General features: G+C 42.0%; 1 protein-coding gene across 9 annotated transcripts in view; it reads left to right on the top strand.

Moving 5' to 3' along the window:
• PTPRT (protein tyrosine phosphatase receptor type T) overlaps positions 1 to 13,738 on the top strand; it is a 1,110,571-nt gene that overhangs the window by 738,218 nt on the left and 358,615 nt on the right. For all 9 annotated transcript variants that reach the window (XM_055373001.2, XM_019017483.4, XM_019017481.4 and 6 more), the window contains exon 9: positions 1,846 to 1,955. In XM_055373001.2, coding sequence (XP_055228976.1) covers positions 1,846 to 1,955 — 110 coding nt within the window. The remainder of the gene's footprint in view (positions 1 to 1,845; positions 1,956 to 13,738) is intronic.

The following is a 13,738-nucleotide window of genomic DNA, read 5'->3' as shown; positions in this document are numbered from 1 at the left end:
TTGCTCAAAATCATGAAGAATTCAAACCAACTGTAATGCCCAATAATAAAGGATTAGTGAGTATAAAGGGGCAACGCCCCCTCTAAGCAGCCATTAAAATGCATGGCCCCAGAGAAATGTATGGCCCCAGAGAACTCTGCAATTTCTTTAGTGATAAAATAAGGTCACAATGAAATATGCACAGTAGGAGTTAACATTTTTAAAAAAAATAAAAAATATATATATGCATAGGCATATCTTTTTTAATAAAATTTTATATGCATAAAAAGATTGGAAAATAATATTTGAACATGTGAATTATGAGTAATTTTGTTCTTTTCCTTTTTTAACCTTTTTATATATTCTTAATATTCAACAAATTCTGTATAGCATGTCCATAATGAGCAAAACTAAACATATTTTAATTTAACAAAGGGGAACTGATTGCAACATATGGCCAAGGCTATATGTAGAGAGGCGTAGCGTGATGATTAAGAGTATATGCTTTAAAACTCACAGACAGGTGTTTAGTTCCCTCTTTACAACTTAAGAGCCATATGACCTTCAGCAAGTTATTCCATTTTCTCAGCCTCAGTTCTCTTATCGACGCAAAGGAGATAATACCTACTGGGCAGAGCTGTTTTATGGCTTAAGTGAAATAATGCAGGTAAAATTCTAGTCCAAGAGTAAGTGCTTTTATAATACCAGAATATAAATAGATTTGGTAACAATTTACTGAAATTCATTATTTCTAAGGGGTTACAGCAGAAAGTTTGGGGAATAATTTGTTTTCTGGCTCACCGTCTTCCAGACTGTTGTAAGAATAGTGAAATCCAGCAGGAGGATGCTGGCAGGAAGACTGACCGGCTTATAGAAGGAGCCCCAGGAAAGGTTGCACTTATTTGTTCAAAATGCTGGCGTAGGTCATTCATTCACCTATTCATCCAACCAGCAAATAGTTATTATGCATCTACTTCATGCCAGGCATTGGGACTCAACAACAAGTCAAGCTAGCTGCCTTCTTGGAGCAAGGCGAGCTTCTTCTAATTGGATTGGGGTTTCAAGCCACATAGTTCATGTTGGATTCAGGAATTAGTCAAGAAACTGATGAAGCACTCCTAAAGTTAGAGAAAACTTGGCAGAGTGAAGAAAATGATACTTGGTAAGATGATGGGAAGCTCACTTTGCATTTCTCAAATACAAATCCTAAAGCAAGCTTGTTCAACCAGCAGCCCCTGGGCTGCATGCAGCCCAGGATGGCTTTGAATGTGGCCCAATACAAATTCATAAACTTTCTTACAACGTTATGAGATTTTTTTTTTTGTAATTTTTTTTTTAGCTCATGAACTATCGTTCATGTTACTGTATTTTATGTGTGGCCTACAATAATAATTCTTCTTCCAATGTGGCCCAAGGAAGCCAAAAGATTAGACACCCCTGAAGCAAACACCTCATTTCAGATTCCCACCTCTGGCAGAACTGGAAACTGCTCATGTCCTTTCTGCCCTTATCCGGTTCAGTTCATAAACCGACTTGCTCAGTCTGCAGATGAAAAGCCTGATCAGCCTTCTGAAAATGGGTTAGCAAACTATGGCCTGTGGGTCAAATCCAGCCCATTGCCTGTTTTCATAAATAAAGTTTTATTGGAACGCCACCGTACTCATTCATTTATGGATTATCTATAGTCATTTTTGTGCTAAAATGACAGAGTTGAGTAGTTGTAACAGAGAACGTACAGCCCATCAGACCTAAAATATTTACTATCTGGTTCTTTACAGCAACTTTGTCAACCCCTGTTCTAGGTCAGCGGGGCTGGAGAAGTGATGTGGAAGGTGACATCAAGTTCATAACTTTTCCATTCTGTAGTTCCAGGAGCTGTTCCTCTAGAATCCATCCAAGGGGGGCCCTTTGAGGAGAAGATCTACATCCAGTGGAAACCTCCCAATGAGACCAATGGGGTCATCACGCTCTACGAGGTAAGGAGGTCCCTTGTGCTGCATCCATTGGCTTAGCTTTATTCAAGTCACTTCAGCCTGACATTGGTGAATACCCATTCTGCTGAACGTATAAAGGTGAGTAAGATATGACATATCAAAAGGTTTCTGACGGTACAATGGGGTGCAAACATAATGGCACACAGTGGAGCTGTCCTGGTAGCCCCAAGAACAAAGAAATTTGTACACATCATGCATTGAAGTGACTATGGTGACAACTGACCTCATCCACAAAAGAGCCAAAACCCAGGGAGTCAGATTGTTCTTATGTGGAAGAGAAGGCCCAGGCCTGGCAAACAGTAGTGAAAGTTCGTCTGGGAAACTGCAATACCCACATGATGCTCACTTTACGAATATCAGTCTCTTTGCTTTGAAAAGAATCCCAATGTTATTCTCTGCACCAGGGACACAGGATTCTTCAGATTTAAATTGCTCTGTGCCCAAGGCATATTTTGTCACCCAGGTGATGGCATCCAAAGCCCCCATTCCAAGCATTAGCTGGGCCTTACCATATCAGAGATGAACCAGAACCTACTCAAGCAGGAATGTACCCATCAAGCCAACACAATGTGCCTTCCAGAAAAGTTGCAAAAATAAGACAAACTGTATAAAAGTTTATTGTAAAACAAAAGAAAAAAATCTCCAACAGAGCTGATATAGCTAAGATTCAAGTATTGTGATACGAGTAAGGTTGAGTCTCCTCCCACCCCTTGTATTCTTACACAACATAAGATTACAATACTAGGTCAAGTGGAAACACACAGGAATGCAGAGGGAAGGGCATGGATACCAAAGCTGGAATGATGTAGCCTAGTGTCCTAGTAGCTCCACCTTTTCCTGAGTTACCTTTGGTAGATACCTCCTCTCTTTAAGCCTCATTTTTCTCATCTGTAAAATAAAGGTGGTAATCACTTCTTCAGGGTTTCTCTAGGGAATCTGATGAGGGGGAAAGACACAAGCATCCCAGACTGAAACGTGTACCACAGGCCCACGAAGAGGCTTAAGTCACTGAGAGCTCATGCAGAAACATGCATGTATAGGGAGTGGGCTTGGGGGAAGAATATTGCTGCCATAAGGAAAGGTGAGCTCTGGGGAGGAAAGTCAAGGAGTCTTTGATGAAGGAAAAGTATTCAAGATTAATCTACAGACCCATAACCTCTCTAGAGAGTCACAGATGGTCCTGAGAACTCTCTGAGGGAGAAGATTATCCAACATGTACAAGGTGCTTAAGAAAACACCTTATCTCACTAAAACTAGCATTCCTCAGGAGAGCTAACATCTCCCTCTTAGAAATTGCAGGGAGCTTGGCGCAGCTCTCAGGATTACCAGATGGAAGGAGGAAACAGACATCCATCCCCATCACTTATGAGTTTTCTCAGGCCACACGCCTGGGAGAAGCTTTCTTCCTGGGGAGTACCCCAGGAGGAGGGCAGGTACTCATACCGATACACCTTGCCTAGCACATTTTCAAAACTTCTTTGGGAAAGAGAGGTTCAAAAATTTAACTGAAACAAAATCCAGTCACTTCAAATCTACATGTTATTCTTTGTAAAGCAGAAACCACAATCTCTCTCTCTCTCTCACACACACACACACACACACACACACACACATTTAAATGAAATAAAGATGTGTTGTGCCTGGCAAACTTTTCTTTGTAAAGCAGAAGGAAAGGACCCATGATTTAGGAAGTTAAGTTACTTGATACTGTTATGTAAAAGACGCTGTGTGCCAGATGTTCAAGACTTTTGGAATTCACAGGCCAGTAGCATTTAAAAAGGCTTGGGGGACTAACCTAGGGTACTTCAACATCTTTTATTCACATCGTTTTATAAAAGACATAATTCCAAAAATATAGAAAGGATATAATTTCAGAATAAAAGTCCATCCTTCAAATTGAATACATTTATGATTTTTTACTAACTCATGACAGTCACATTATTTTTTCTAATCTTGCATTGGATTGATGGCAACTTTGTCATGGAAAAGCCCTGGTCCTTGTACATACCTGCATTTGGAAACCACTACTGTAGGACCATGTTGCAGGTGGAGTCATATCTCTGCACATATTATTCCTTGAGAGTAATATATTTTTTCCTCTAGTAGGATGATGCATTAGATTGGATCCTTGAGAGTAATACACTTTTTCCTCTAGTAGAATGATGCATTAGACTGGATGAGAAATATCATGATTAAAATTCCATGATAAGAAGAAAGAAACAGAGGGAGAGCAAGGGTCTAAACACAACTGTGAGTTAGGCTCTGTGTTTGAGTAGAACCTCCTGCAATTGAGGCATTATTATATAGTGCACTCTCTGAAGCCCCATGCATAAAGGTGGGTACAGATTAGAGCAGGATGTCCTTCTCACTTCTGTGTGAATCCGATGCCTTGTGGATTTTAAGAGACCAGATGCCAGGGATGTTGGCATTCCCATGGATTCTATGGGAGACAACTACGATGAAAGACATCTTCAGGTAGCTTATTCGCTGTGACTTGGGCTATAATTGCAGAGAACCGGAACCAGAGTATTGTAACTGGTTGACTTGTTTGTAAGCATTTGAGGCTACTTTTGCGGAATATGCCAAAATTATTGAGGGATGCTGTAAAGACAGCTGAGGAGGTTGTAGATTTAGGCCATTGTATTGTGAGCATAAACATGAGTGTAGTCTTGTGTATCGAAAGCTAGTGAGGCCTAAGAAAATAAGGATGGTGACACTTGAGCCTATATAGCCTAGATCTGAATCCCAGCTCTGACATTTACTTGCTCTGTGACCTTGAGTACATCAAGTGGCCTCTCAGAACCTTAAGTCTTTTATCAGAAAAATCAAGGTAATAATAAAATGGCCTTAGAGGATTACTCTGAAGATCTGATTAAATTAGGTTTTGTACAGTGTTTGGCATTTAGAAATAACATTATAAATGTTAGCTGTTATCATTACATAAAAATGAGGAAATTGAGTGCAGAGGGTTAAAATGAAAAGACCAAGTTCATATTACCCAGATGCCAAACCCAGGACTCCTAAATGCAGGTACAGATGTCTTGCCCCTTTCTGCAACTTACCGTGGTCCATAGACCAGCGGCATTAGCATGACCTGGGAGCTAGTTAGAAATGTAGCAGCTCAGGCCTCTCCAGTTTAACAAGATCCTTGGGTGATTCCTATTGGTATTACGGTTTCAGAAGCACTGTTCTGGAAAATACTACTCTTGAGAAACTTTTGGCAATTGAGAGTATGTTCTCTTGAGTAGAGAGATGAGAAGTAACTGTTACTCTGGGCTCAACCCAATCCAGCCCCAGACAGTAAGCAAGAGACCTTGCTTTTAAAAACATTTATAACAAAGCATGTGTTTATGAGGCAATTTACAAATTTAATTAGATGAAACCAATTTGATTTTTAAAATTAGGTTCTAGTTGTAATTTCAAGAGAGAAATTCATAAATTACAAATTACCCTCTTTTGGCCTCAAAAAGGAATATTTTATTACAAAGAAAAATAGGACAATGCAAATGGAAGAGAAATTCAGGATTGTCTGTGGCCTTCTATGTACAACCTTGGCCTCAGCAAAGTTACAAGCAAAGAAAAAATAAGGGAGGGGAAGGAGGGAAGTTTCATTATTATAACTATGTTATTGTTAAATACGGCAGGTCCAAGTGGTTAAGATTAAATTTCCTTCTGCACAAGTCCAAGTCACAGCCTCTGAGTCCATCCTCGGACAATTCTGCCCCCCAAAATGTGAGTGGCATTAAGTCCCATTCTGTCTCCAGTCTTCAGTCCTCTCTTTCTAATATGAAGGTGTCAGACTGTTCTTGGCTTCAACTGGGTAAGAATGAAGGCGAAAGTAAATCTATGTCAAACCCATGAAATCAAAAATTCTACCTCTTTTTGGAGTTGCTTTGCTGTTTAATTCTTGCCTATAAGCCAGCCAAAGTCTCTGAAGGTAAAGTAGTGAAGACATATGAATAAAAACAGTGAGTGCAAAGGCCCTGAGGTGGAAATGACTTAGGCAAGTCTTAAAAATGTAGTAAAAAGGAGACCAGAGTGACTGGGACCTCCTGAGCACAGAGGACAGTGATGAGACTGTGTGGGGGAAAGGGTGGGTAGGGCCAGGGATGGCAGGACTCCTAGAACTTGCATTTTATCCTGAAAGGAATGGAAAGCCCTAGGAGGGTTCTACACAGAGGAATGAAGGGATCCAATTTATATTCTTAAAAGGTCATCCAGCTGTTGTGTGGATAAGAGATGGTGGGCATACAAGCATCCTGGAAACATCTGGAAAATGCACCAGGAGGCAAGGACATTTCCATCATCTATGATATTAAGATGAACTATTTATTAAAAGACCTTATACCTGAGCAGAAGATGTGAAAGTGTTGTTACAGCTGCCTCTTTACTGCTGCTAGCCCAGCTTTGACACCCTCTTTTTAGTAATGAGTTATTATCTTGATGAGCACCCTGGAGCCATGGACCTTTAGATCCTAGGCCCACCTTCCCTGAAAGATGGGTGTCTCACCCTGACCCTATTACCACTCCAGGGCTATGAAACCGTCTCATTCTGCAGCAGCCTCAAACTCTCTCTCTGCCCACTGCAAGGGGAGCTCAGAATCCTCGTCAGAGCCCACTGGTTCTGGCCTCACCTGAGCTGCAGCAGGAAGTATTAAGATGAATTAGACCATGGCCTCAGATCTTTGGGGATTTGCACTTTAGTGGGAGATGCAGAATGCAATTCTATGATCATTCCCCTAACAGAGTGACAGATCATGCACAGATAGAGGCAGCACCAATGGCCTTGTGTCCACAAACTAGCATCATTAACATCACTTGCGGGCATGTTAGAGATGCGGAATCGCAGGCCCCAGCCTGGACCCACTGAATCACAGTCTTCTTAACAAGATCCCCAGATAATTCATGTGTACATTAAAGCATAAAAAGCACTGGTTTAGGAAACATTCTCAAATCTCACAATTGTGATCTGCACAAGAGGGTGGTAGAGGTGGTAAGGGAGTACCAACTGGTCTGGAAAGCTCTGCCTGATGAAAACATTGCAGTCATTGCATGAATAATGTGATCATTTAATGCAGTAAGGAATATTCCTGCTCACCTGACGTCCAAACAGTATTTACATCAGGAATATGGAAATCATGACATCTGCATAGACTCTTCCAGAACCCTGCTTTTGGGTTTGATTAAGGCATCAGGATTCCCTAATCGGGGTGTGGATGTGCAGAAGGGTGGTGTGGCCCCTCTCATTCTGACTCAGCTCTTGGGAACAACCACAACTCACCAAGAACACAGACTGTCGCAATTGCAGACAGGCACTTATAGCCAGAATGAGGTCACCAAGGGAAGCAATCCAACCAAACAGTTATCTAAAAACCCTTCAATAAAATCATTCAGAGACAAGCTGTTCAGAGTTCATGGAAAACAGTAATCAATATGTGTTTCAATTCAATTAATTGTTCTCGTCTTCGTCCAAAAATAAAAATCACACAGTGTGAGGGAATTGGGCCAGAAGATGTTACACTTGCAACTGGGTTAACGAAGTGTGAAAATATTTAAAATTCAGACATATGAAGCCTCCCAGTAAGCCTTTCTGTTTAGCAGTCAAAATCACCAAGTTTCTAATTACAGTATATAAATCTGAGAAGCTTAAAGGGAATGAGAAGACCCTAATGAGGCAGGAATGGGTGTCTTGATTATGCTAGAGTTGATTGGCATTTATCTTACAAGCTATTCTAGGTGCCTGGCATTCAGAGTTAAATAAAACAGACTTTGCTTCAATAAAACAAGGCGGCATTCCTGTATGGGAGCGCCTTTAAAAGGTACGATAGGTCAGAGGGTTTGTCAATATTTTTTTCAGCACACAGATGGTTGGATTCAATCTGAACAAAAAGCATGGGCCCCAGGAATCAACAAGCCATCAGAGTGCATTACAAGGAGGCTGGAACGTCTTCCGAGACAGGAGTTCTGAACAGAACGAAAGCCTGAACACAGACATTGATGGAGAGAGGGGACCAGCTGGGTGGATAAGCTCACGAGGAAACTCTTTAAGACAGAGGCCCAGAGAAGGTTCCTGGCTCTGTCTGGATGGATGAGCATGCCTCCTCCCATCCTTCAGCTTTGCTGCGCTGACCACTGAGGGCTCACTGACCACTCAGGGCTCACTGACCCCAGACTGGCTCATGACTCTGGTCCGCAGAGGAGCAGTGTGGAGAATGGGATGTGTTCCAGATGGGCAGGAGGTAGTCTAGGCAGGAGGAAATCAGCTGGATTGTGACTAATACAGCCCAAAGCAAGAATTTGCATAATTCAAACTGGATCTACGTTAATTAGGACACATGATTTGCATAATGCAGGCCGCTATTGAGTATAACTCGAGCCCGGCTGGTAACAAGGAAAAAAGCTCTTGTTTCCTCTAAATTGTTCAAGCCAGAAATGAGAGCGTCATCCGTTGCCCCCAGCAGCCACACAGCTAATCCGCCAGAAAGTTTGATTATTTCTCTTGCCAAAATAGACACAGGTCAGGCCGCGTGGCACCATCTCTGCTGCCACATCCTGTTCTGAGCACCCCTCAGATGCTTGGAGCATTTCAGTTCCTCCCTGCCCACCCCCTTCCACACTTCACCTGTTCCATATGTCCACACTGCAGCCAGACAGAACATCTTAAGAGGTAAATCTGATCCTGTTCCTCGTCTGCTTTGGCTTCATCTTAACTTCAAGGCACTGAATGATCTGGCACTGGCTGCCTCTCTAACTTCACCTGCCGCTCCTCTTCCCATTGCTTACTGCAGTCCAGCTTTAGCCTCCTGGCATTTCCCAAGCTCACCCAGTTCCTGGCAGCCCTCGCCACTCTGTGTCATTCCTTCTGCCTGTAATGCTCTTCACTCTACACTCCTCAGGGCTGGCTCCTTCCTCTTCTTCACCTCCAAGAGGCTTTTTCCCTCCACTGTCCACTTGATCTAAAACAGGTTCCCCTCTGTTTCCTCTCTTAACAACTTGCTTTCCTTCATACCATTTCCACAATCTGTACTTGTTTCATTTGTGTACTTCAGTATCACCCAGGCCCGCAACAGACTTGAACCCTTGTGAGGGCATGGGTCCTGTATTGGTGAATTTTATGTGTCAACTTGGCTGGACCACGGTTTGACAGATTGGTGGTCAAACCATACTTTGGATGATTTTGTGAAGGTGTTTTTGGATGAGATTGACATTTACATGGGCGGACTTCGAGTAAAGCAGATTGCTCCCCATAACATAGGGGAGCTTCATCCCATATGATGGGCTTCATCCCATCAGCTGAAGGTCTGAATAGATCAGAAGACTGAGCTCTCCTGAGTAAGAGGGAATTCCCCAGCTGATGACTTTCAGACTGGAACTGCAACATCAGCTTTCCCCGGTTCTCTAGCCTGACAGCATTTGGTCTTGGCATAACTAATACAGGCCGGGCGCGGTGGCTCACGCCTGTAATCCCAGCACTTTGGGAGGCCAAGGCGGGCGGATCATGAGGTCAGGAGATCGAGACCATCCTGGCTAACACGGTGAAACCCCGTCTCTACTAAAAATACAAAAAATTAGCTGGGTGTGGTGGCAGGCACCTGTAGTCCCAGCTACTCAGGAGGCTGAGGCAGGAGAATGGCGTGAACCTGGGAGGCGGAGCTTGCAGTGAGCCAAGATTGCGCCACTTCACTCCAGCCTGGGCAACAGAGCCAGACTCCGTCTAAAAAAAAAAAAAAAAAAAAGAAAGAAACAACTAATATATGCTATATTTATTTTTGTCTTTCAGTGTGTCCTGAAGACCTAAAATAGTAGCTTTCACATAGTATGTACTCAAAAAATATTCTTTGGATAAATGTATGGATTTGTGCTCTATCCTAGCAAGGGGCAATGATGATTATTTTTGTCTAGCTAATTTAGTTGTTCTCAAGCTTGGCTGAAGATTAGAATCACACCTTGAGATACCTTCTGCTCAATTTTGCTGTGAAGCTAAAACTGATCTAAAAAATAAAGTCCAGTTTGGCCTGGTGTGGTGGCTCACACCTGTAATCCCAGCACTGTGGGAGGCCGAGGTGGGTGAATCGTGAGGTCAAGAGATTGAGACCGTCCTGGCCAACATGGTGAAGCCCCGTCTCTACTAAAAATACAAAAATTAGCTGCTTGTGGTGGCGCATGCCTGTAGTCCCAGCTACTTGGGAGGCTGAGGCAGGAGAATCGCTTGAACTCAGGAGTCAGAGGTTGCAGTGAGTTGAGATCATGCCACTGCACTCCAGCCTGGCAACAGAGCGAGGCTGTCTCAAAAACAAAACAAAAATAAAGAAACAAAAAATCATACCTTGAGAGCTTGAAACAATGTATAGATAAATAAATAGGCGGCTAGATACCTGGATGAATGCAGGGATGGATGGATGGGCCTTATTGCGGTCCAAATAAATCAGAATCTCTAGGGGAGGGGGCGCTATCCATATGCTGTATTTGTTTGTTGTTTTTAATTTCCTTGAGAATTTCTTAAAAATATCCAGGGTTGGGAAGAAGCATTGCATGAATTGAATCCAGTCGGTCTCCTCTGATATGTAATTGTAGCTAAACACCTTCTAAATAAACCCAGTCTTGATCCTGGCTTAACCTATCTTCACTCTCACTCTGCCGGACTCCACCTCTATCTGATGTCACACTACAGCCAACTCACTCATACACAGGCAGTTGCTAAGTGCTAATTTTTTTAAGGATTAAATTCAAGAAACATTGGTCTTTTTTCCCTCAAGGTTGCTAAACAGTGTGTGGAGTAATTGAAGAAACATAGGGAGGTATCGTTCTGTCAATATCCCTTTGCGTGTTACTAATGGCATCTTGCAACTCTGATGCCAGAGCCCACCACAGACCTTCCCTTGCAAATCTTTTTCCCTCTCCTGGATAGTAGAAGTCAGTCCTGTTGTGGTTTTTTTGTGAGATTAAAAAAGACATGTGCACACACAAAACAATAGATTTGCCCAGAGGCCTTCCCTAAATCTTAAAAGTCAGGGCCCTGGGATGTCTAGGAGCCATTTGTTCTAGTCCACGGCTCATCATTCAACCTCCATAAGATGTTTCCCCTCCAGAAACTTGAAAAATGCAGGCATCCCTGGTTAGATGCCATATACAGGTCATTCGGGCTGACAGGGAAGCTGACAGGTGTTTCAGTAGAAACAGCTCTGGTTGAAAAGAATGATTTCTGGCACTCAGAGTCTGGAAGGAAAAGAAGTTGCATTCTGATGTGAGTGACTTGCATTTATGTACCTGGGCCCATTAGAGCTGCTGGTCATCCACTTGTGGTATATTAGGATTGCCTCTGTATTTGCCTTGGGGTGTTTCTTCTTTTCTATTACGACACAGGTATTTGTGATGGAGCCAGGTAACTTGACAGTGGAAATCAACAGATGTGTAGCACTTGTTACCTAAGGATAGCAAACCATGTTGTCCTGCCAGTGAGGTTTTCACAGTAAACATTAATCATTCAGTTCAGCTGTGGAAAACAATAAAAGTTGCTGCATGAAAAATATTCCTGCACTGTGCACATGTGAATAAGTATGCTTGTCTTGGGGTGTGTGTATGAGCATATGTTTTTGTGAGTTTATGTAGTTCTACACTGTCACATGTATACACTCATATAATTGTATGTTTGGTGGCATGTCTGTGTGAAGCTTTCATCCTTTGATGTATCCATTTTTCCAGCTTCATCCTTAGGATTGTTCTATTTCATTGGAGAGTTAACTGACAGAGATATCAGAGACACAGGGCTATGTCTGTTTTCTCCTGGACTAGGGGGGCCTGTGATCACCTCATATCTGTGCCATGGTAACACCAGGGGAGAAACTTTCTTTCATTTCAGTGGGCTCCCAGCTGTTTAACATGAACGTCTGCCATAATTTGTCTCCAGAGTTTTGCTAAAGAAACATGTTGGATTAAAACAAAAGTCTCCAGGTTAAATTTAATCCTACGCATCTACAGTTGTCCTAGGAGAGAGAAGGGAAGGAAATGAAGAGTGAGTTCTGCATTTGTCAGGGCGTGGGCTTTCTTCATGTTTCTTATCTGGGAGGGAAGCTGCATTTTGCTGCACTGCATGTGCACCCAGAGACCTTTGTAGGGTGTCCTTCTGTGCACATGGCCACATGGCTAGAGATGGAACTTTCTCCCTGGCTGCTGCGGTCCTTTCAATAAACTGTGCCCAGAGGCAGCACTTAAGTTGTGAAGTGTCTCTTTAAACATCACAAGTTGTTCTCTTTTCATCTCAGATGTTTTACCGTGTTACCCCTGTTGGAATTCCGCCTAGGCTGGGCAATGCAGCATGAATTTGCTGCTTTTCACTGGCTCTTTCGCTTCTGTTTTGGTCAGAACAAAATGAAAAATGTTTGCATATTTTCATCTATCATCAGGACATTTGGAGCCTCTGTTCTGAAGTCTCTGGAGGCTGGAATTCAAATTTGTGATTTGTTGCTTGTCTTTTCATTAGCTCGGGAGCTAGCAGGTGGTTTTTCTCCCCTCACCTTAAGTCAATGGGCATTTTTTTCTTTTGACTGCTTTTTCTTACTCTTTACCAAGAGAAAAGTAATTCCTTAAAACTGGCACCCAAGTGTGAGATCTTGGTCTACCTCATTATGGTTTCAATACATACATACATACGTACATACATACATACATACCATGTCTCCAGGGTCCTTCAAGATGGCATAAAGAAAGGTCACTGCTTTCTTGTTCTGTTTTATTTTATGCACGTTTTTAACGTGTGTATCGCTGCACGTCAAATAGTGGGTTGTGCAAACAGTAAATTTAAGATTGACCTTTGGTTAGTCGTTGCAGAGTGTACTTGAACTAGTTACCTTCTTTCCCAACCTGGGCCTCAGTTTCCACATTTGTGGCTTAGGAGGCTTGGACCAGGGAGATTCAAAAAGCTCTTTCTGCTATGAACTATCACTTGGGTGCCCAAAATGAGATTAATCTCACTCCTAGTTTCATGAAACTGTTTCTATGTTGGTCTGTGCATGGGTCTCTTTTCTTTTTATTTATTCATTAATTTTTCAGTAACACACCAACTAAAAGACAACCAGAATGTTGACAACACCTAACATTTACTTATGATCTACATAAGCACATCTGTTTCTACTCACTTACGTCTCCCCATCCCATCTTCCTGACCCCTCCACTCTTCTGAATCTTGTATATAATTCCTGTATATTTTATATAGTTTTGCTACTTGTGTGAATTCCTTACAAGCATATTGTTTTTTAGTGTTTTAACTTTTAATAAAGGATTTTAAGTTGTGTATAAGCTTTTGGGACATTTTTATTCCATATTGTATTGCAAATGTTCATCCCCATGGATGAGTGCAGCTGTAGTCCTTTCATCTTGACTGCTGTCTACTACTCCACTGCACGAAGATACTACAAAACTTTCACTCATGATCCTTTCATAAACATTGGGGTTGCTTTCAGAATGTTGCCTTTATCAGCAGTGATGAAATGAGCATCCTTGTGCCTACCTTCTCCTGTATATGTGCAAGATTTTCTCTTGAATTTCTATTTAGAAACTAGGTCAGATGGTAAATGAATGTTAAGTTTTACAAAAATACTCCAAACTCTTTCCCAAACTGGTTGCACTAATTTACACTCATGCCAGCAAATTATGAGTGCCTATGATTTCAAACCCTCTCCAACATTTGGTGTTGTCAAGATTCTTCATTTTGACTAAATAAATATAAAATGGTATCTTGTTGTCTTGCTTTGTATTTCCTCTATTAT

This window comes from Gorilla gorilla, chromosome 21 (genome assembly GCF_029281585.2).
Source record: "Gorilla gorilla gorilla isolate KB3781 chromosome 21, NHGRI_mGorGor1-v2.1_pri, whole genome shotgun sequence".
Taxonomy (NCBI): Eukaryota; Metazoa; Chordata; class Mammalia; order Primates; family Hominidae; genus Gorilla; species Gorilla gorilla.
The sequence above is the reverse complement of the archived record's forward strand: the minus strand, read 5'-3'. Positions and strand labels throughout refer to the sequence as shown.